This window comes from Brassica oleracea, chromosome C5 (assembly GCF_000695525.1).
Source record: "Brassica oleracea var. oleracea cultivar TO1000 chromosome C5, BOL, whole genome shotgun sequence".
NCBI lineage: Eukaryota > Viridiplantae > Streptophyta > Magnoliopsida > Brassicales > Brassicaceae > Brassica > Brassica oleracea.
Genome location: NC_027752.1, coordinates 14,387,164 through 14,412,004, shown reverse-complemented (window position 1 = coordinate 14,412,004; position 24,841 = coordinate 14,387,164). Strand labels below are relative to the sequence as shown.

General features: G+C 35.6%; 3 protein-coding genes across 3 annotated transcripts; 2 read left to right on the top strand and 1 right to left on the bottom strand.

The window, feature by feature from the left end:
• The first annotated feature begins 5,581 nt into the window (after positions 1–5,581).
• LOC106293641 lies at positions 5,582–6,186 on the top strand. The gene has a single exon (XM_013729310.1). It carries the CDS (start codon positions 5,746–5,748, stop codon positions 6,052–6,054), a length of 309 nt encoding a protein of 102 aa, XP_013584764.1. The 5' UTR covers positions 5,582–5,745; the 3' UTR covers positions 6,055–6,186.
• A 2,651-nt stretch (positions 6,187–8,837) lies between these two features.
• Positions 8,838–9,543, top strand: LOC106293521 (CLAVATA3/ESR (CLE)-related protein 43). Its single transcript, XM_013729199.1, has one exon. The coding sequence runs from the start codon at positions 9,130–9,132 to the stop codon at positions 9,418–9,420; it is 291 nt and encodes a 96-aa protein (XP_013584653.1). The 5' UTR covers positions 8,838–9,129; the 3' UTR covers positions 9,421–9,543.
• Positions 9,544–19,288: 9,745 nt separating this feature from the next.
• LOC106295685 (zinc finger protein CONSTANS-LIKE 16-like) lies at positions 19,289–21,223 on the bottom strand. Its single transcript, XM_013731655.1, has 2 exons — positions 20,053–21,223; positions 19,289–19,770 (listed from the first exon to the last, which is right to left on the bottom strand). The coding sequence occupies exons 1-2, from the start codon at positions 21,037–21,039 to the stop codon at positions 19,513–19,515; spliced, it is 1,245 nt and encodes a 414-aa protein (XP_013587109.1). The 5' UTR covers positions 21,040–21,223; the 3' UTR covers positions 19,289–19,512.
• Between the last annotated feature and the right edge of the window lie 3,618 nt (positions 21,224–24,841).

Sequence of the window (24,841 nt, the reverse complement as noted above, 5' to 3'; positions counted from 1 at the left end):
GATCGATCAACACCTGCACGCTTCGAAGAGGCGTCTCAAGTGGCGTCGACGAAGCACGAGTGTTCGGCAATCGATCTCGTCTCCCGTGGTGGTACGATGCTGAGAGGTAGATGATTACAGCTTTTTTAATTCTCCAAATCTTGGGCTTGGTCCCATTCTAGCGTAACTGATAATCCTTTTGTTGCTATCTCCACAGGGCGATTGGTCTTGGCTTCAAAGATTAGTCTGTTTCTGGCTGTCCATAGAATCCAGCAGATCCAAGGCAGTACTAGTGATCGGATCCCTGTTGGGGGAAGGCAGAGTGCTTGTCTGAAGCGAAACACTGCATATTTAAAGTTTGTGTCCTCAGCTATGTGAACTGGTGATTTGAGAGGTATCTTGCGCCAGACGTCTTTTGCGAAGGCGCAGTGGAAAAAGATATGCATTGATGTTTCTAATTCCTTGCAGTGAGGGCAGAGGGCTGCAGAGGTCATTCCCCTTCGTTGTAGCTATGCTCATATGGGTATGGCTCCTTGTATGATCGACCAAAGGAAGATTTTAAGCTTTGGGCTCATTTTTGCTGACCATGTGTCTTTTATCCAGCTGAAGTGCATGTCCGCTTGAGGGGTGGGTGCAGCAGGACAAGGGCCCGGCGGTCCCTTTGACTGTGCTTGCGCATTGTATCCTGACTTTTTGGAATAAATTCCAGATTGGGGTGGGATCTAGACGTGAATGTCCCCTGCTCCTTCCTTGCTTGACTTGATATTTTGGATCTGCGAGCTGAACTCTAGTAAGAACTGATCAACTCTAGTCTTGTTCCAATTGAGGTCGTCGGTGAGAAGATCAGAGACTCTCAGGTCGAGAGCTGATTCATGAATTGGACCCATAGGCTTAGTACGGGTGTTGAGGGAGATCCATGAATCTTTCCAGACTTTTGTGTTCTGACCATTCCAAATGGCTTTTCCTAAGTTCTCCTGGAGCAAATCCCTTCCATGGAGGATACTTCTCCATCCGTGCGAGCAAACAGCTGGGAGCTGGACATCTAGAAAGCCCTTTTTGTGTCAATATTTACCGGTAAGAACACGAGCTAGTAAACAATTAGGGGAAGTTAGAATTCTCCAAACAACTTTTGCCAGTAATGCTTGATTAAATAGCTGAATATCTCTCAGTCCTAGTCCTCCGGACGCTTTTGGTTATGTTAGCTTGTCCCAGGCTACACAACACATTTTTTCTTGTCTGTTGAGTTGTCCTACCAGAATCGAGTAAGTGTTGATTTAAATCTGTTGCAGAGACTCACAAGAAGTTGAAAGCACGACATGGCGTAGGTGGGGATAGCTGTGAGGATGGCTTTGAGCATGGTGAGCTTGCCTGCTCATGGAGTCGACCAATTGGAAGCTCTCTGTCTGATTCTGTCTACTATCGAGGTAAACATGTCTTTCTTCCTTCTTCCAAAGTGTTATGGTAGCCCTAGGTATTTGCCTACACCTCCCTCTCTCTGAATTCCCAGGATTCCTTTAGCTAGCCTCTATCTCTTGTGGGGTCTTAACAGAGAACGTTATAGAGGATTTTGAGATATTGACCTTTTGACCTGAAACCTTCTCATAATCTTGTAGGATGTGGAGTAGGGCGGTGCAGCTCTCAGGCGATGAGTTGCAAAATATCATTATATCATCTGCAAAGAGCAGGTGGTTGACGCGGGGGATGCCTCTGGCTACGCGAATCCCTCTCATGGTTTCGTTTAGCTCTGCTATTCTGTATAGGCCAGAGAGCACTTCTCCATAAAGAATGAACAGATAGGGCGAGATCGGGTCTCCTTGCCTAATGCCACGGTGAGGTTGCATGTTTCCATATATTGAGTCGTTTATTAGAAAAAAGTAGGTTACGGTTGTGATACATTGCATTACCCAATTGATCCATTTGGAGTGAAATCCTAGTCTTGTCATAACCTGTGATACGAAATCCCACTCTACCTGGTAGTAAGCTTTAGAATATCCATCTTGACTGCCATAGAACAGTGTATTTGAGCTTGAGAAGTCTTTAGATACTGCAGCACCTCATGTGTGATTAACATGTTGTCCGTGATTGCTCGTCCAGAGATGAATGCAGATTGGTTCTCCGAGATGATCGCATTGAGGACGGGCTTCAGGCATAGATACAATATTTTTGAGATCACTTTATAGTAAACGTTACACCGAGCAATATGTTTGTATTCTTCAACACTCTTTGCACTCTGTAACTTAGGAATCCGCCTGGCATGAGTTCATTCAAACTAGGGGACATGATTCCAGTTGAGAAGAAACGTTGGATCTCTTAGATGACTGAAGGGCCGATCACCTCCCAGTTGGAGTGGAAGAAGCTTGCAGAGAAGCCATCTGGGCCAGGCGCTATGTCTGCATGGATTGCAAACAGAGCGTCTTTTATTTCTGATGGCGTCGGATCTCTGGTGAGAATGTCGTTCCATTCCTATGTTACACAAGGTTTGAGGGTTCTTATGATTGTGTCGTCTTTTTCATCTTTGTCGTTTGCAGTGAACAACTTGTCGTAGTAGGAGCAGACAAGGGCTGATATCTGGTCTTCTTCAAAGCGAGGTATTCCATCTTGATTCTCTGATACAATCAGTCTATTTCTTGCTTTTCTAACTTTTGTGACTGCGTGGAAATACCCTGAATTGGAGTCTCCAAGTGTCAGCCAGAGTTGGTGACTCTTTTTTTTTCAATAGGCTTCTTCGGATTGATAGGATTTTAGTAGACTCTTGTTTATCTCTTGGATAATGTCTTCATTAGGATCGTCCCTTGTCATTTGATTCTCTAGTTTCTCTCGAAGTTCTTCAATTGTTTTTCTAATGTTTTCATGAAACAGCTTGCACCATTTGCATATTGCTCTTCGGCATATAGTTAGTCTTGCTTCAATCCCAAGGTACGCACAGTTTGTCCAAATCTCTTCCACTAGTGCCTTAATCTCTGTGTTTTCTTTTAGACGTCTGTCATAACAAAATAGATTGTGACCTTTCTTTTTTGTGGTATCCAGGAAGGAGAGGATAGGCCGATGGTCAGAGCCTTTGTACGTGAGGTATTGACAACGACATGATGGGAAGAGTTCTGTCTATTTAGGGTTGCTCAGAGATCTGTCTAGGCGACAGCGCACTAGGTGATCTCCTCTTTTGCCTCTCCAAGAAAAGAGGTTGCATGAGTGCTTAGGTCGGAGAGGTCATTCTATGAGAGGAATGTTCTAAAAGATCCAAAGGTACCTTCCGTTCTCACCGGGCCTCTCTTTTTTCACTATTGTCGATGAGTTCGTTGAAATCCCTAGTTAGGAACCACATGCCTTTAGGGTCCGAATGTAGAGAGGATAGAGTATCCTAAAATGCATTTCTTTTTTACTGGTCTGGCTCACCGTACACGAACGTAGCTAAGAAAGATTTTTCTTTTGAGGTGATACTTGTGTCAATGTAGTTTTGGGAGGATGATAACACTGAAACATCAACGTCTTTCTTCCAACTAAGAATTAAACCTCCTCCTCTGGGACTATGTGGGGGAACAATAAAATTGTTTTCTTCTTTCAGCCAAGGGAGTTGTTTTCGAATCATTTCTTTTGTGTTTTTTTATTCCATCAGGAAGGTGATATCAGGAGACTCCTTTAAACGCTGGACTGTTATGGGGTTCTCCAGTGCACAACAGTTCCAGCTCAGCACTACTAAAAAGCCCGGGTTGGAGGAAACCGAAAATCTGACATTTTCGTTTCTTTTTGTTTTGAAGTTCCATAAGTGTTTCTTCCTTTTCCCACACTAATGCAGTTTCCTGGACTCTTGGATGTACTTCTTCCGTTTCCATTAGGGGGCTAACGATGATTGATTTGATTCTTGCAGTATCGACTCTAGTATCTGATGGAGAGTTATGGACTCTGGCTGGAGCAACATCACTGTAATAGGAGTCAAATCCAAGGTCTTCCTCTTCCCTTACTGGTGGGGTGTAGAGGACTGATGGATCTGGGAACAGGAGCACCTGTATGGAGAACCCTTGCACCGGAGGTGGAGTAGCTGGGTTACTCTCCGAACGCCCTGTGTAGTTTGAGGTGACTTGTTTATCCTTTGCGGCCTTGATGATTTCTAAGGCCGTTTCTTCCATCTGAACGTTTGCATCTCCATGTAAGACTCGGATTTTTAGAAATAAAAAATCAGCACTATATGAACGGATTTTCTAGTTAGAAATTCTCACACTAAAATCGTATTTTCTCTTATGTAAACATTTCGATCGATAACTATATTGGTTGAGTATTATAAATTTGTAAATTATATTCTTCTTACGTAAAACAGTTTACAAAATGCATGTATTATATATGATTGACTCCTAACAACATAGAATTGTGATCTATTTCAACTGCTAGTGAGACGGATATTTGAATCAAACGTTTCTGTTTAAAAAATCTAAACCATTTTATCTAACCATGAATATCTAAACCTGCTCCAATAATTTGGTTTGTTTGAATAGTCTTTCCCTTGCCACCAAAGCTTCCATATACTATTGCATCAGTCAATTATGGAGACAACAACAAGAAGTAATCAATTTTATATACAGTTTTATTTTATTCATAAGATTTTGCACTATGTTATCGTGAAAAGCACCGTTATTAATTTCTCCACCGGCCATTAGGATAAAGGCGCTAATTGGAAACATTTATATTCACATCATCATGGTCGTGTGCCGTGCCGTGTGCGTTAGAGTGAGAAAAAAGCCCACGTATAACTTGCCCCTTCGTACAATTTTGTCTCTTTCTCATGAACGTTTTTGGATATTTCTGGTCCAAGTGGGATTTCAACTAATTTTTTTGAAGTATATGTAGATGGTAAATTCGACCATCCCTCAAGGCCCGAAGAACAGACGGCCTGGCCCATATGAAGCGGAGCATCGGCTCGACGCGGCGGCTTGAAGGGTCGATCTCTCGGCGTAATGTGAGAGAGCTTTCGATGGGCTTCTCGACTAAACACCCCGAGGAAACGACTCCACGAGACAACGTGGGCTTCTCGGCCCAGCGAGTTAAAGCCCACAGAGACGACACAAACTAGGTCACCGAAGAGGGTGAGGTCAGCTATAAAAGGGGAAGGAAAGGCAACGTAGGGAGAATCCAAAAAATCACTGATACCCACTGGGCGGCTAGATCAGGGTTTTACCTTTGTTATCTCGCCTTGTTGTATCTCTCCGGTAAAGCCTTCGAGGCTCCGACACCTTTTCTTTCACGCTTTCCTTTTCTTGTAACCGACGAAACGTTCTTCCGACCATTAATAAGACATCTTTGTTTAAACTCACTTCTAAAACCGAACGTTCTCTCGTTCTATACCGTTTTCCGATCAAACAGTATAAATCGAACAATTTTTTTCTTCTTTTTTTTGGCATATCATTAGAAAGCAACATAAAAAATTTTAAAAAGAAGAATTGGTACGTGCGGGAGTTTCAGTTTCCTCTAGGCGGCATTTTGATTTTTTAACACATTAAAAATAAAATTAATGAAAAATTCCTCGTTATTATTCTGGTGAACCACTATCAAAGATATTTGTACCAAAAAGTAATGGAGGACACGTAGGGCCTAAGGAACAGACAGATGGTGTGTGGTTAAGAAACTGAGTCTCTCTCTTTCTCTCTCCTCCATGTCCTAACTTCATGTCTCAATACACATTCTCTTCAATACTCATTTTTCTCTTCTAAGTTCTGAGCCATCCTTTATATATGTCATCTCTCTCTACCTTCATTCGTACATGCATTGACAATTTACATGAAGAGGGAGAGAAAGAAACAGAAACTGGAGGTCAAGGAGGAGAGGAAAATGGAGGTGGCGGTGGTGGTGGAGCAAGTTGATGCGTTGGCTGCAGCAGCGACGGTAGCTGCGGCTGCGGCCGTTGAGGAGGAGGAATTGTGGGGAATGAGGCTCACGGAAGGAGACGTTGTGGTCGACGAGCTGATGACATGGAGCACCGTGTTGCCCTCATGTTGGAACGTGGAGTTTGTTGAGAAAAACTATGGAGTATTGTTCGAAGATGTTGTCTGGGAGGATGACCTTTGGAATCTGAACACTTCCACTTAGCTCCCTCCTCCTTTAGATAACATAAGACAAGATTGAAGTCGTGAGATTCAAGGTTTTTTCAATCGATTTGGTTGTTCGGTTTAAGTTTAAATGAAACATATACTGTATTTGTTTTTGGTATGGTTTTTAAAGTTTTTGATCATGTTTTTTCAAAAGAAAATATCCTTAATTCGAGGTGTAAGAACAGGAACCAAGTTTTTTATGTGTTTTGGATCGATTAGAAAAAAAAAATTATGTGCCCTATTGAAGCGGTTGCAAACTCAAAAATATACTTATATTTTTTCCGAATCCAGGATCATCTGACCCAAAACGATAAGAAAATTATGCCCGGGACTAATCCTGGTTTGGTTCTTAAAAACCGAGCCAAACCGTTCTACGACCTCATCTTTGTTCGGTTTAGATTTTCCAATGGCTAAACAATTAACAATAACAATAAACAGATTATATATTTATTTGTTCATGTCGAAAATAGAGCTTTTGCTTTCTTTCCATGGCTGCTTTACTATATCTTGAAAGCATGAAACGACAAGCTTTCTACTTAATGGAGTTGAAATCCCTTGTAAACACGTTAGCTCTGCTAAGGGGTGATTGCGGGCGAGAACAAAATAGATTGTTCACATTAGGTCTTTGAGTATATATTAACCGAACATCCTATACATAAATAGTCATTCTGGTTTACTAGCTCGTAGTGCGCATCTCAAAGATGGCGTCCTTTCACCTTTGTCAGTTGTAAGTAGGTCATATTTGTAAGCACCACCATGCCAATCATCGACACTGCACCGGCTACCAATTAACCAAGATTTGTCAAGATGAATTCCCGTTTTATTACTTAAATTGCTAATACCTTGCTTCCACGAATTCTAACAACCACAGCCGCATTCACCACGTTTAAATTAATAAAAATCTTTTTAAATCCATTCTGTGATATTATTTATTTCAGCTGGTGGAGCTTTTTTCAAGATGCATAAATTTACATATTTCACACTCTTTAGTATACGGGGTCGATTGGTAATGGATGTAGTTTTAAAAAAATTGCTGTAGAAAGATTTTTTTGGTGTGACTTTAGATTTTATTGGCTAGAATTTTATAGAAAGCTCCAAATAATTACTCTGGATTTTTGGCTCTACAGAACACTTGTACAACTGTAGGTTATTTCAAAAGCTGTGATTTTGAATTTTTTATTAAAGCTTGATTGATGTAAATTTAGTGCTGTAAAAATAAATGGGATTGTAGACAGCACCTACAACAACTACCAATCACACCTTTGTTCTACAAATTAAACCTCTCATTACTTTCATTAGTTACTCTATTTCTGGACTGAAATTAACCGGCAGAAATTCTCCTAAAATGTTCAAGAGAGATTAACTCCAGCCATGCATGTCTGTAACATATCTCACTTATTGTAAACAAAATTTGGTTCAATCATAATTATACATTTTGCTACTTTATATGTCTTTGACCTGTGAGAATCTATATATCAGTAACCATTTTTACATCATACTCCCTGTTCCGAAGGAAGCTAGGTTTATACTCAAGCCATTCCTTTTTAGGAGCCAAGTGAACAACGTCTAATTACTAAAATTCATTGACCATTTTCTTCTTCCAAATGAAATAACAAGTAATTAGGAGTAAGGGGTTGTAGCTTTAGTAGGGCTTGAACTTAACAATAAAACCATTATGAGCTGTATATTTTAGCCATTAAACGATAAGCTCTTGTTGTCCGAATTTTTATATGCAAGACCGTGCTTGATTTGCTAAGAAAGGGAATTTTAATTATATATATAACATTATAGGCATCCAACCCCCAAAGATGTTATTAGTTGGATTCAAATATTCTTAAAATGGTGTTCAAGAAGACTGCCACCCATTACAGTGAAAAACGTTAGTTGTGGGAGCTCTGCAAGAACGGATGATTAGTAAATATAGTTATTTATAATAGCCCAAATAGTTATGGTCTTATGGACACTCTGAATTTGATCATACATTTCTTGTTTTTTTTTTTTTTTGATCAAACATTTCTTGTTTTTAGTTAATATTTTTATATCAGACATGCCCGTGTGACCATTTGACTCCTTGAGCAGACATACCTGTTTGTAAGGAATATACTAACATCTGTTTGACTCCGATTTAACGAAGTTTATTACCACATACTAATTTGTTATATATTTTAACCTCTTCGATAACACGATCATATAGATTAAACAGCTTTCGTTTACACTTTGTGTATTACATTATAGAATATGCTTCGCGTGATTATAATCAACATTGCTCGTTCGCCTCCACCGATCTCGTCTTTAGTTTTGACCACACCGACACACTGAAGCGTAGGTTTTAAACTTTTCTTTTTGTTTTCTCTGTTCCTCTATTGTTGTACATTTTCCTCTTTACATCTCTGTCGGGTAGCTAGAAATATCAATTTTTCTGCCTAATAAATTTCATCCATTTAATTCCCAACGCTACAAAGTTTGCACCCATCTTGGGAATGCAACTCATGATTATGATCTTTTCAATGCATACATTTGTCGTCGACTCCATTATTATATAAATAATTATACATTATAACATTTGGATCATATTCTTAACTAAGCGAGGAATAAACAGAGGATATATCCAAGGGACATGCATGTGACAATATACCCAAATTAGTAAATCCAAAACATAATTTGAGAAAAATCTTATATGTATACGTACTGCCTACCTAAAACAGGTTGGTTATTTATATAAACTTTCCGTTTTGTAACTACAGACACCGTATATAGGTATTTCGTTTGAATGTACTTCTATAAAACAGCTATTTCATTTTAACATTTAAGAACAAAACAGCGAGATAAATAACGAGAGACAGACACTCACTCTTATTATAAATGAGCCAACGACAGAGCACGCCCGTCATCTTCATCTTCCCTCCCCCTGCTCCAAATCTCCACCTCATCAAACACACTGAAAGAGAGAGAGATGGAGTTTTCTGAAATATAACTCTCTGACCTTCTAGTCATATCACAAACAAATCTCTCACATTCGCTTTTCCTCATCGAAACATTCTCTTTCTTCTTCTTATTCGTCTTCTTTTTCTTTATGGGTTGTCGAGATGTTCTGTTGACTTTCTCTGTGGCTCTCTTGCTCATCTTTCTGTTCCAGGTCTGGCTTTTCCGGGAAGGACAAGTCCGGGAACTGTCTGAAGACAACCACCTCGGAAGAGACAGAAACACTCTTGTCTCCAAGAACAAGAAGGACGACGATGATGTTCAACGGCTCTTTCAAAGGTATTTCAAGGGATCATCTTTTGGTCTAAACAACAACAGTAGCACTCGGTTTGAAGATTCTGATAGAAAGATCCCTAGTTCCCCTGATCCCCTCCACAATTAGTTAGTTACTTTAGCTTCTTCTATTCTTTTATTTTCTTTTCAACTCTTAATTATTGTCCAAAACAATCCTTATATTCACCTCACTTTCTTTGTATGTATTTCTTAAATGGGGCCATTTTCTGTTTATCATTAGAAAATATTTTGATGGCCCAAAGCAATAAATCACTAAAATTTCAAAAGAGAGAACAGTTTATTAAATAATTGAATAACCAAAATGGCAAAACCTCTACAGAAAAAAGAAAGCTTGTCAAGAAGAAGATTAAGGGTTGTCATGACGAAGGACCTACCCTGGGTTTTTTCTTCTTCGCGTAGGACACACTTAGAGCATGATTACCCATGGAACCCCATTAGCATCTCTTGATAACTATTTAAGTAATAAATTTTAGTTATGAACTTTAGCTAAGAGACACCTAATTTTTGTGCTCTAATTGTAGTTTCTTAATTAAGAATTCTTAAAAAAAAATTATTAAACATTGCTTTATTAAAGATAAATTTTATTTATTAAATATAACATAGTAAAAGATAACATTTTAAACATAGATTTTAAAATAAAAACATAAAAACAAAGATTAGTAAAATAAACGAGAATAATTTAAAAGAAACATTCGAGCTCAGTTGTTGTCTTTATCACGTCCAAATTTACGCCATATATGTTCAATCAAATCAACTTTCACTTGTTGATGCATTTGTTTATCACGAATTCTACATCGGACACCCATCATATTGGCGATATTTGTAGGGATATTTGTAGAATACGTGAGAACCACATGTGAACTTCCGTTGCCTTCTCCTTGTTGGAACTATGAAACATCAAATTGAGTGTATCCATCTCGTTCGTCTTCTACTATCATATTATGGAGTATGATACATGCTGTCATAATCTTCCCAATTTTGACTTTATCCCAAAAAGTACTGGATTTTTAACAATGGCAAAGCGAGCTTGCAAGACTCCAAAAGCATTTTCGACATCTTTTCGGACAGCTTCTTGATGTTGAGCAAATAAAACCGCTTTCGGCCTTTGTGGTATTGGAATAAATTGGATAAAAATTTATCATTTCGGATAAATACCGTCGGTGAGATAGTAAGCCAAATGATACTCTCTTCCATTGATAGAGAAAGTGACTTGCGGAGTTTGACCTTTTATTATGTCATCAAAAACATGTGAGCGATCAAGAACAATGATATCATTTAAGGTACATGGAGATCCAAAAACGCATGCCATATCCATAGATCATACGAAGCAACCGTCTCTAAAACGATTGTGGGTTTTTCCGAACCACGTGAATATTGACTTTTCCAAATGATGGGACAATTCTTCCACTCTCAGTTCATACAATTGATGCTTCCTATCATCCCGGAAAATCCACGATGCTCTTCAATATCAAGTAGGATCAGCCGGTGTTGGTTTTCTTAGATACTCATCGCCGAATAAATATATTATTCCTTCCATAAAATTATCCACACATGACCGAATAGTAGTTTCACCGAGTCGAAGGTACTCGTCAACCGTATCAGCCGCAGTACCATATGCCAAGACACGAATAGCTATTGTACACTTTTGAAGTGCAGAGAGACCAAGCCTTCCGGGACCATCTTTCTTTTGTCGAAAGAAGTGAACTTCGTTGGATAGTCGATTAACAATACACATGAACAATGGATTATTCATTCTAAATCGTCGTCGGAATAGATTTTCAGGATATGTCGATGTTTCACTGAAATTATCATTCCATAAACGTATATGGTCTTCTTCACGATTTCTTTCGATAAAAACTCGTTTTTTTCCTTGTCTTCCTTTCAGCTTCTTGATCACCATAATCGATGAAAAGATTCTCGAATGTTTGATCAAAATGTTGATCAAAATATTGATCAAAATTTTCATCAACATTGCCCTCAAAAGTGTTTTGAGAAGAAGATGCCATATATGTGATCAAAATGTAGGAATTGTTTTTGATTACTTAGTGAATAAAATAAGTGATAAAAATGTAGAAATTGTTTTTGATTACTTTGTGAACATGAGAAGAATGGAAGGAGAAGGAGAGAAGATGACTTTGTGAATGAAATGTTTGGTGAATACAAACTTTATATAGAGAAGGAGATAAAATGGTTACTAGTCCGTGACACAAGATGCCTCATTATGTTTTATTTTCTCACATTTTCTCACGTGTGGTTGCTTCTTAATGATTTACATAAGAATCAAGTCACTAGTTCGTGACACAAGAAACGTTAATGATTTACTAGTCTTTATGTGGTTGCTTCTTAAGATGACTTAATGTGAGTTACATGTGAGTTACTAGTCTTTATGTGAGTTTATGTGAGTTGATGTGAGTTACTAGTCTTTATGACTTAATGTTTCCAACGTAACACAAGAGAAGGAGAGACGATGACTTAATGACTTAAACATTCGAGATTCTTTTCAGAAGGAGATATGATGACTTAATGTTTCTTTACTAGTCTTGTTTCTAGTCCGTGACACAAGACAAGACTACACAATACTACAGAAGAATACACAAGACTACACAATATGACACAAGACTACAAAAGACTACACAATACGGCACAAGACTACACAATACGACACAAGAATCAGACGCTTCAGTACCACACACGAGAAGACCACAAGAATCAAAAGCTAGTCCGTGATTCTTCCACTCCCAATGCTCCAATCTGGCCTGAAAGTAAGGACATGCAACAAGTGATGAGAACAAGAAACGCGTGCATATCATCAATAACAAAGACAGGAAACACAAACACAAAAAAAAGTAGTCATTATCAATACCATAAGCATTTATATCATCATTAACGAAGAAAAGAAAGACAAACGTAAGCATTTAGATTCAACCATAACAAGAATCAGAAACAAAGAGTTAAAATACAACAAACAACAACTCACGACCTCGACTTAGACCTGAACTTTAACTAATTAGACTTTCACTTAAACAACATAAACTTAAGTGCAACCAGAGCTTCTTCAGAGCTCATTAATTAGACAACAAGTCATTAATGAGCTTCTTCTTCAGAGCTTCTTCATACTCAGCAAGCGGTTCGTGACTTGCAATTAGACTATCAAGTAGCTTCATCTTCAACAGTCTTTCTTTCATAGCCAAATCCTCCATCTTGATGCTCCACATACTCTGAAACTCAGACAGCGCCTTGCCCTCTGCCTTCGTCTTCTTATCATGCCCCTTTGCTGCCTTAACACCCGGAGAACAATTGGTTGCTTGATCATCTTCAGCAGTATTGGTTTCAGAGGCATGAGAGGTTGATGTTGTGCACCATCGTCACACTTCCTCCTTTTAGAGCTTCTCTTGGTTTTATAACTGGACATGTCACACCATTTCTGGTCATTGCGTAGATCCTTCCAATCATGTTCAAGGGTGAATTTCTTATTATGGTTGTTGAAAAGGATCTCATGAGCTAGTTTGAGAACATCATTCTCGTTTTGATCGATACTTCTCTCTCTGGTTGCAGCTTCATACGCTCCACAAAACTTGCTAACAAGATCATTGATCTTGTGTCAACATTGCTTACAGTGATTGGCCTCCATGTGTTCACTGCCTGCAATCTTCGGACTTGCCGCAAAGTATGCAGCAATTCTTTTCCAGAAAGCACCAGATCTTTGCTCATTCCCTACAACAGGATATTTTCTCGTGTTTAACCACAAGCTGATGAGCACTACATCATCTGTTGGCGTCCACGTCCTTTGTTCTCTACGCTCTGCAGGAGGCTCTTCACCAAAGTTTGAAGCTTCACTTCGTTGAGTGCCAAATAGAGGAACTTGTGAGAAAGATAGTTCGACACTATCTTATCCTAAACCAAAGACAATATTTTGTTGACTATTAAGAAGTTCAACAAAATTATAAGTGTGCTTAATATATGGATTGGAATCCATACCCGCAATTTCAAAGAAGAGAGGGTGAGTAGAAAGAGAAGAAGGAAGAGAAGAGCAATGGTTTAAAGATGATAAGATAGAGAAGAAGGAGATATGTTTAATAGATGGAAGAGAAGAGTAACCAACCATAAAGACTTGACATATATCTAACACATTCATCACAACCTATCAAATCAACTTTGACATCACAACCAGAGCATCGATTTCTATCTAAACAAAACTTATATTTATTACCTAACACAACCACTATCTACCACTAACCAAAACATTTATTACCGAGATTCAACCATAACCAGAATCAAAAGACTTTAACCAATTGAACAGAAAAAGGAGAAATGTATTACATGTATTGCTCTTCTCCTCCTTTTTTGTTTAAAGAACTTCGTTCTTCTCTCCTGAGCCATCCTTATTAAGACAGAAGACAGAAACATATCAAATAGAATTTATCAAACATCCTTAAATTGATCAAAACCGTTCTTCATTCTCAAGAATCTACATCATGACACCAAACAACCTAACGAGAAGCTACTAAACCAATAAGAACAGAAAGTAATAGACATGATGATCAAACCTGAGTTTGGATAAAAGATCGATTCTCTCTGCAGAGAATTTATGATTGTCTCTTCAATGGACTTCCATCTGCAATTGAAGAACTCAGAATTAACTTACAAAACTTGTGACACGAACAAAAAGAGCACAATCTAACACATGCTTAAACCTTTCAATTCGACTAAGCCAATTGAGGATTCAAAAAAAAAATTACATAGTTTTGCCTTTCGATTGGACTGAGCAGCAACCGCCGATTTTCGTCGTTGTCGAGGAGAACCACCGCGGATTTGCTTCATCGTCGAGGAGAAGAATCCACGATTTTTTCGCTTCATCGAGGAGAAGAACCGACAATTTGATTCGCCTGAGCAGCATTTGATGATTTTTATCGTCGTCGAGGAGAGCCACCACCGCTGATTTGCTTCGTCGTCGAGGAGAGCAACCCACGATTGTCTTCGCTTCGTCGAAGAAAGGAACCGACCATTTTCTTTGTCGATTCGAAACTGATTTTTTCTCCCTTCGTTTTCTTTTCCCATATGATATCAAGCTGACGCGTGTCCTTTAAGAAACGTCTCTTCTGTCGCTTAATTAAGAGTCGTTGCTTAAGGTAATTGCCAATTTTTCTTTTTTAATCCTAATTAACTAAAAGACCCACCTAAGAAACCCCAAATGACGTAAAAGTTGTCTCTTTAACGTTAAGAAATTAGCTATATGATAAAAGGGAAAAGAAAGTCTTCGATGAGACAGTAACGAAGAAAGGTTAACTAGTGTCGAACATCGCATCAATTACGTTATCAAAAAAGTAAAACACTGAATCGGTTACAGTAGCAGTAAACCAAGCATAGATAACACATGATACGCATAGAACCATGTTCCATGAGTATTGCTGGGACATGCAGACCCAAAAAAGGGAACATGTACCTGTGATACTTGTAGCAATATTTTAGGTCGAGGCGTGTGGGCAAATAGTGACTCCTCTGAGTGGATCAATGCCTTAGATGGAATTGAACGATGTGCCCAATGTCAAAGTAACCGTGCAATATAAATTTTTTTTTTTTGAAAAAGGGTTTAACCGTACAGATAATTGATAAATACTTAAGGCCATATACTACATAGACAAGAATTAACCCTAATATATATTTTTCTGAGAAAGTTAACCCTAATATTTTCTGCCGTGAAATCGACACCTACAGCCTGCGCCTAGCTCAAGGTCATGCAGTCCTCTGATGACTTATTCCTGAATGTACTCTTTTTAAGGTTTCGTATTTTCTTATTTAACCAAACTCTATAATTTTTAGATGATTAATCTAAAAGCATGGTATCCTTACATGTCTCTTCAAACTTTCCACCTGTCAGGAAGAAAAACACAACTAGCAATTCATAGTGAAATAAATCCATGCATCATTATCGGTGAAACCCTTTTTTGGGTTTCTAATTTTTTTTTTTTTTTCTCGGCTGATTTAAAAAAAAAACAATTAAAAAATAAACCAATCGCAGGCCGTCACGTGTCGGTGGGGCCCGCGAACAGTTGACAAAACCCACCACGATCGTTTCTTCATTCAAGCTTTTTGCAACCGGGTTTTCAACTTTTGTGGGACCCAAAACCTTTAAAAACCTTTTTGGAACCTGCAGTAATGCTGCTTTGGTTATAATTTTAGTAAAAGAAAATGTAAGATAGGAAAGCTAAAATGGCTATGATCCACCTGATCATACAAGATGAAGAGAGCCGACGTCCCTTTGGGCTTTGATTTATTTATGGGTGAAAAGCTAAAATTTACCTCCAATCACTCATTTTCGGACCATTTATTACTCACTGGTCCATGAAGTTTTGTCTTAATATTCTTTTGGTAAGCCCACGTACGTAGGAAACTATTATGGAGTTCGGGCAGGTTGCCGCGGGCTTAGTGGAAGAAGTTGCATAATCCAACTAGGCTTTATATAGTTGTAATTTATGTCTATGTAGGAATATTTAAAAGAACTGAGCTGACAAAAAGAAAAATTAAAAGAACTGATTTGTTTATGGGAAATTAGTAGGTGAGATAGCCAACAAGAAAAACAATAATTCATTATCTTACTAAAATTACACACTCTCTCCTTCTCTTCCTATCTCTCTGCCTTTTCTCTAAAAAATTAGTTTCTCTTTTTTGTTTGTTATTTCACAAATTAGCCGATTGTTTATCTACATCATAATGAGTACGGAAAAAATGCAAAGGAATAAAATTAAAAGAATGAAAAGAAAAATGATTCCCTATCAATTTTAGTGAGAAACAAATTTGTTCTATATTCCTCTAAAATAAAAAGAATAAGAAGGAATGCAAAGGAAAAACAATTCCTTGTAAATGGTAAAACAAATTAAGAACAGTAAAAAATGTATTATTACTTTTCATTTTTTGGTCACTAGTTACACTCAAAATCAAGATGTCTTTTCAATCACTTGTTTACAAAATTCATGATTAAACGTGTTTCATCTAGAATAATGGAATAATGTATAATTTATCGGAAAGCGATTCGCGATACATCGGCAAAAACAAAGAAAAAATCATATGGTAATTGTACAGTAAGTAAATAAATCTCAGACTTCCAAAAAAATAAAGATATCGATCGCACATAGTATTTACGGACCGAATAAGTGAGCCTAAAGCCATTAACTATGGGGACGTTAAAATATATGTATTACTTTTTGGGATGAAATTGAGTTATATGGCATAAGTCTGTATTTTATACGCTCTTCAATTAAAAAGATGTCATTTTGACATTTTCGCATGGATTTTTATAACATATATTAATATATCTTTATTTAATTTATAATTAATTAAATGAAAATAATTAAATAAAAAGTATTAGTCATTCTGAAGGATAATAAAAGATAGCAAGTGTAAAATCATATAGAATGGCATTTAAAATAATGACATTTTTTAATAAAATATGAGGAATATACACTTCAACATAATCTCATTTTAGCATCACTAGTCGCTTACCAATGTCTAATAGTATAGTAATGATTATAAGCCATATGGATTATAAGAAGAAGTAAATATATTATGGACGGGTCCTTATGAAAACATCATAGGATAAAACGGGAGATGCCAAACGGGGTTCAATCAGAATGACGGTCCCTCACGTTATGGAATTTACTCATTTTGTTTTAAGATGGATTGTAAATTTTGAAAGGACTTTTTAAAAGATGAGAGGACCACAAACATGTCACTTCAGTTTCCAGCCCACACAGCCAGCCATGAGACACCCTTGTCTTAATATGAAGTAAATTATTATAAAATTCCAAAACTTCAATTTAATTGGTGGGTCCAATTGCCCTTTCAATCTTTGTAAATCTCTCTATTGATTTGGTCCAAATAAGATGGGATTCACAGCTTTTTCGTCTGTCGAGAACAAATTATCTATTTTGGCCGGTGTTTTTAAAACCGGACCGACCCGATGGTTGGACCGGATTCGACCATGAACCGGTTATATAGCCGGGTTGATCTAGTAATTGGTTCGACCATGAACCGGCCACATAGCCGGATTATATTTCAAAGTTATTAAACCAATAAAAACCACTAAAACTATAAAAAATCTATAAACCATTCATATAAACAAGAAACTAATTTATATTTATAATATTTTATGTTCAAAATTGATTTATATTTTAACTATGCATCATATTTAATAATATTATTTTTATATTTACATACTAAAAAATATTAAACTATATTATTGAACCAGATTTGACCCGGTCGAACCCTATTAAAACGTGACCCAAAATATTTCCGGTTCAGCTTCCGGTCCGGTTTTAAAAACACTGATTTTGGCCAAAACTATTTCAAAATCTTAGAGTCTTTTAATAAATAATATTTGAACATTTAATCTCATAAGCTTAAGACACCATCAAACCAAACGTTACGTTTACACAGCGTAAATATATTAAAATCATATCATATGATTCTTTCTTGTGTTTGTATTCGAGATATTGATCAACTTGCAAGTTTTGGTGGTTTTGTTTAAGAATGTCCACATTGAGAGTCATTGGTATACCGTATACTTTGATATTTGATTAATTTCATGTTTCTGTGAGTACATTTTTGGTGGTAGAATAGATTCATGACTTTTGATCATATCTATAACAAATTTGATATATATATATTTTTTATAAATTTCTCTTATCTTGCTGATTTCTTGTTACAGCATATGATTTTTACTATACCTCCTTTAAACATTCTTTAGCAAGACACTTCTTAATTAATTAAGAAGCCTTTTCTTTCTCGGATAAATAAATTAATTAAGAAGCCTTTTCTTGAGGATAACTGGATAACCGAGAATTAGTACTTCAAAAAAGCAAGAAAATTATAAAGATATTCGATTGAGGAAAACCCATATTAGGGTTTCTTATTTATGACTGTAATTAAATTAATTTACAAGCTTTTAGATCCATAGTTATAACGTTCAAGAAAAAAAAATTCTTATTTTGACCTAGAATAAGATTATTATACCGAACAGAATTCAAACCTTTATTGATATAACGAGCTTTAAGTCACAATTAAGATTAATTAGGTTTTACATTAGTGTTTTTGAAGAATAATAACACCTAAGTATGATAATTTGAAGATGCTTTTAATATTAAAATTTTTGCCAAATAGTTCTTTATAAATATTATATTGTCCAATAATACTTTTCATAATACGTACACATTTTATCTACTATCCAGTAACTGTAACAGAAAAGCGGCAAATCGAAGGTTGAATGTGATATAAGTTACAAAGCCAATGCCTCTCTAGGCTCCTTCATGCGGACCCAACTCTTAGCTACACAACAACATCCGACGATGTGACTTCTACATCTTTTAGTTGTGTCCTGTCTTTTTATGAAATGAACCTTTTTCATCATTTTATAGAAATAGAAACAAAAACGAAAAGATTTCTCTTATCTTTGAAAGTTTCTTCGATGTATAACTCATACTTTCCTAACCTGTAACTTTAGATAATCATACGTTAGCTTTTCCAAAAAAAAAAAATCTTTGAAGTAACCCATCTTACCAAAATGTTAAGCGCCACCAAAAGTAACATTTCTTATGTACCACAGATTTAAATCAATAATTGCTCCTCGATAATGATGTATGAGGATATTTTGTATAGGCACTGATAGGTAGGTTGTTTGCTGCAATACACGCTTGTGTGGTAGTTAGTTGTCAATTTAATCTTAGCTAGAGATTAAAATGGAACTGGACTCAACATAAAAAACGTTACATGTATATGTTGGTAGGGACGACATATATCTTGGTTCATTGTGCTTAATGTAGCTTGTCAGGCAACTCATTCCCTTTGTTACATATAAGTGTAAATGTGGTGGTGAGTTACATATTTTAAGAAAATCGGCTCAGTTATGATTTGAGACAATTTGTTCGTCCAGTTTCGGCTTTGAGAGATAAACATGGTTAAACTAAATAATTTTAACAATGGAAGTGCCTTGTCACATTCTTATTACCAGATAATATATACATCAGCTCTATTCATACAAGTCACATTATTTGGTTCCCTATGTACATATCAAGCCCACAAAGCACAATTAAGTGCAAAAAAACTTCTGTCGTTGCAGAAGAAAAAAGTCAACCAAAAACATTCAATTTAAAAGGTAAAGTGAGATATAGCCAAATAGCTAGGATATTCAGTAATTCACACCCAATGGTGAACTTGCAGCAGATAGAGCAAGTGAAGCTCTCTTAACGAATCTTCCTTTCATTCGAGGTCGTTTCTCTGCATTCAGTTTACGTACCTCGTACCTTATCTTCTTTGAAAACAATCTCGTCCTCCTCTTCTCTCTGTACCTCGAAACCCTAGCTTCTCTTCCTCCATCCCCAAACCCACTTGATGGTAAACATCCACCAACGTAATGCTTATGATGACTTTCTCCTCCATTTATTTCCTGGGAAACACATTTTCAACTCAACTTTGTTAGCCAAATGAAACATTACCCTTGAGTTCCCAAATGTTTTGAGTTAATATATATGAACATAAACCTCTAAATTATTTTTTTAATTTACTTAATTATTTCGATCCTTCAATATTTCCAGGCCATGTTGTTAGGTTACCACATCTAACTTGAACCTAATTAAAGTAATATATAAGCACCCCGGACTAATATATTCATTTGAAATATAAAGAAAACTCACTTTGATTTACAAAGAATTGAGTTTCTATAACATACCATGGAAACAACTGGCTTGTCACTGATGTCTATGTCTCGTTCTGGTGGCTCTCCTGACATCCACGGTTGACCTTGGCCTCCCCAAGTTGATATCACCGACTCGTAGTTTAAACTCAGCATTAGAACATTCTTTTGCTCTTCCTCCTTCACCTTAATACATTCAACATTCTTTATCGCCTCTTCTTCGTATGTGTTGTGTGAGTCGTGATCAAACCTCAGCTCAAACGCCACAGTTCCATCCCCATCGCCCCGATCCTCACCGCAGCCTATTCCCATGTTCATGGCTTTTGTTTCTTCTCCTTCCTCTTCTTCAATCTCGTCTTTTTCGATTTTAAACATCTCTGTATTAGACAACCCTAGCTCCTCCATCGCATAGGACTCTGTGACGTCTAACCCGCGACCGAGTAGAATCTCCACGTCAGCAGCGAACTCCTCAAGCTCCATGTCGGTCGGGAAAAAACCATTCAGACAACTTTCAGCGTTGTCTTCGTCCTCTTGATCATCGATTGTAATCATAGGAAACTCGATCTTTGGCTCAATGACATCGTTTAAGAACTGCTCAGCCACCATGGGATCAAGAACCGGCACTTGACAGATCAGCAGCTCTTCGATCTCGTAGCTGTCCGTCTGATCCTCTGCACTAATCTCCGGAACCAAATCATGAAATATCGACAAATTGTTTTTCTTACCAGACCCACGTGGAGTCCGAGGTTTACGAGTGAACCCTTGATGCCACGTTGCAGCTTCAAGCGGTGGAGAAGAAGCTGAGTGGTTGTGGCTGCTATACTTTGTGGCCACGGGGCTGGCCGACTTCAAACGAACCCTCTCGTGCCGGCGAGCGAGAGGGTTCGCTGAGTGGACCAAAGTGTCGCAAGACTGGCATAGAAAAGCATCGTCAGCGGCGCAGTACCACCGTGCCCGCTTCTTCACGCAGCTGTCGCAAGCCCTCGCCGTCTTGGCTCCAACAGCATTCGCCAAATTTTTCATCTTTTTCACAAGCTCGAGAAATGAGAGAGCACGAGGGGGTTCAACTTCAATAATTGAATATTTTCTTCAAATTATTGCTCTCTGCAAAAAGTTAGATATAGTGTGTACTCCTAGGGTATAGTATTGGGCAATGAGTGTTTGAGACTGAGAGGACATGCCCCGCATGTAGTGCGTTCTCATTTGTCAGTGGATTTTGAAGTATTTTAATGCACTTTTTGGGTGTTTATGTCTTCAATTGGGACCCACCTTTGCCTTATCTGGATTTTAATTGGTTGAGTTCTGAAGATGATCCTTGTAATAGTGTTTTGATTGGTCTGATTCTTTATCCAATGGATTTCTTGTGTGGTCCATTTTGTCGCTTCCCTCAATTTTTTCCTTTCTCTTATTCAGTTTTGTTTATTGAAGACTTTTTGTGGTTTTTGTTATTTCATTCTTTTCTGGTAGGAAAGATTTCGGCCGGGTTGTAAATATTCTTTAACTACAAAAAAAATTAATGAAAAGTTACTATACACGAGACACTGTCACTTATCCCCTGTGTATTAATAGAAAAATATTTAAAAAAATTATAACATATAGTTTCTACTAATTAAAAAAAGTATCATGCAAAGTTGTCACGTAATTGCAATACTAATTTTGCTTACGTGGTGGCCTGAAAATCAATTGAGATTTTGTTAGTCCAAAATTAAATTGCGAGGAAATGTTATATTATATAGTATGTCTATTATGCACCATTCATTTATCAAATTAAAATTATTATATATTCTTTCATTAATTAAAACCTACAAAATTATCTAATGTGATTAAAATATATATAGCAATTAATGATTTTAGATAATAAAGATTTGCTAACAATATGTATATTTTATATCATTTTTGTTTAATTATTTATTATTAAAATAAATTACACAATTACATTGATCATATAATAAAATTTTAGATTTTTTTATATATGTTGTATTTTTAATTTTTCAAAACGGGTATAAATTACTAAAACTGTTAAAAGTCTCACATAAACTTTTGTGATCAAGGTTTAAAATTTTTTCTATAATAAGATACAATGATTATAAAATTATATGAATGAATAATTTTATTTTAATAGGTGTTTATGTTAATATATTATATATATGTATATATATATTTCATATCGTTTAAACTAAACTATACATCATATGAAAATACATACTTATATTTTGATATATGCGTTGAACATATATTGAAAAGTTAATATTTTAATTTTGGAATCTTCATTGTTTTTTTTTTAAATGATTATAAATTATTGAAACCACTAAACATTCCACATTAAAACAAATCGTTGCTGTAAAATTTTGTTACACAAATATGCAAATAATCATAAAATTATATGAGTAGAAACCTTATTTAATAAATATACATATTAAAAGTATAATATATATCTATGTTAATATCATATACGATAGATAAGATTGATTATTTTGATTTATTTATCCTAAAATGATTGCGAATAAACAAGAGCGATCGTTTGATTTATATGCGCACACCAATTTATTACATAATAGTAACTGATTTATTAGTTATTTAATATATAATTATTATTTTATTATTTCATAATATGCAGAAAAACATAAAATAAGTAATAAATATAAAATATTCCTTCGGCACAAGACGCGGATCTTAACCTAAGTATGTATCTATTTAATAATTTTAAATCTTATTTTTTAAATCTCAGGCCAAAACAAAATAACAAAATGTGAATAAACTCAAAAATTAATATTTATATCGAGTAATAACAAAAATTAAAAAAAACAGCAAAAATGAGAAAAATATTGAAGATATATAGGATTGGCACGTGAACGTAAACTTCTCATAGCCATAATTAACTTTAAAATTGCTAAATCATGATATAAAGCCAAACTGACATAGTTTCATTGTAACTAAATAGTAGGTCTGAGATTTTTCGGCCTAAATATTTTGACCTAAAATATTTTTAAAAATGAAATCAGCTCATTAGTAAACAAATTATGTAATTAACAAAAAAAATTTAAAAAAAATTGTTTAAGGGCCAAAAATATTAATACGATCAAGAATATTTTATTTTTCCATACGATATTTCTTAAATAATTTTCATATAAATTCACCTTGCGCAAAGCGCATGTGTTATCCTAGTAAAATATTAATATGCAAAATAGATAGTTCTTTGGAACACTTGCAAATAAAAACTTTTTATTGTTAAGTTAAGAAAAACGACACCTTTACCAAAAAAGAAAGAAATAACAAATACCAAAAAGACCCCATTTTTTGGTCAGTAAAGATAAAGTTAAAGATACCTCATTCAAAATTAGTAACTAGCTTTGAGCACTAGAACCATACACGTACCTTTGAACATGTGTGATATTTTTGGAAGACTCTGCGGTTATAACATCCCATCCAATTTACACTAGAAATTAGCCACGATCATGGCTACAAATTTTTGTGACCAAGTATTTCTGTCACTGACTCACATATAGCCAAGGGAAAAATTACAAAATAGTTGGGAAAATCTTGGCGAGTCCATAAACAATATATGGTTTGCTTTTCTTTGGTCTTTGTCCACCGATTTGATTTAAGAAACAATTATGATTCTATATCAGGAAATCTGTCAATGAGATCTATAACTATTTTATATAGGTGAAAATAATGTTATTTTTAAAAAAATGGCGTAATTCAAGTACAAGTTTTAGATGTGATTTTTTATGGAACAGTTTAATATATATAGTTCGTGTGAAATTATCAGATGTGGATCTTCGTAGAATAGTATAATTGTTTGTAGTAAAATCCACAAATCAATATAAAGAGCAATCAAAGTCTTTCTAGGAAAAAAAAAAAAAAAAAGTATTTCTAGGAAGCTAAAATGATAGGGATGGCATTCGATAGACCACAAAATACATATTTACCAATGACCACAGAGAATTTGTGGCCTTAATGTGATAAATCAAACAGGTTTAAATGGGGTTTGGTATCTAGCCCAAAGATATATGGGCTGATATTGTTAAAGGAGTTCTCGAAACAAACTGTAATTATAAATTCTAACATTTTGATATGCGCCTTCCTGCATTTTAAAAAATATGATGCTATTTGTTTTTTATGTCACTATTTAAAGTTGAATACAAAAATCAAATTCGAAGAACCGAACTGATCCCAATCGAATAAGTAGTATAAATTCGAAGCCAAATTAATTAAATATCTGAATTGTTCAAAATTTTAGTATTTGAAAAACTGAAACCTAATCCGATCCGAACATAAGTATTTTGGTATCCAAAATAAATTTATATACGTATATATTAATTATTTTTAGATTTAATATATATAAAAACATCCAGAATATATATGATACTTTTAAGTTCGTTTAAATACTTGAAAATATATACAAATAATCAAACGTAAATATCTAAAATAGTTAAAATATACTTAGTACTCCAAAAATACTTAAATAATTATTAATTATCTATCCAAATAATTAAACCAAACCAATTTATATGTTAAGTTAAGTACTCTGACATATGTTATTCAAATTTATATGTAATATATTCTATTGTTTATAGATTTTTTAAAAAATTAAAGCATATAATAAATTTTAAATTTTTTAAAATAATTTAAATTGGTTATCCAAATTCGAACCGAATCCTCAAAGATCTGAACCGAACACGAAATCCCAAACAGACCCGAAAACGAACCCGAACGTCCACCCCTAATCACTATTATATATTCTATATGTGTCATCATAGGTTACAAAAATATGTGTTATCATATTATTAATCGTATTTTATACGTACCATCAAATAAGTTT

Bases quoted from the DNA above. Each gene is read 5' to 3' on its own strand.
- LOC106293641 (XM_013729310.1), top strand. From the start codon at position 5,746: ATGAAGAGGGAGAGAAAGAAACAGAAACTGGAGGTCAAGGAGGAGAGG.
- LOC106295685 (XM_013731655.1), bottom strand. From the start codon at position 21,039: ATGAAAAATTTGGCGAATGCTGTTGGAGCCAAGACGGCGAGGGCTTGC. The intron at 19,771-20,052 runs GTATGTTATAGA...TGTGTTTCCCAG, and splicing joins ACAAGCCAGTTGTTTCCATG to GAAATAAATGGAGGAGAAAG.
- LOC106293521 (XM_013729199.1), top strand. From the start codon at position 9,130: ATGGGTTGTCGAGATGTTCTGTTGACTTTCTCTGTGGCTCTCTTGCTC.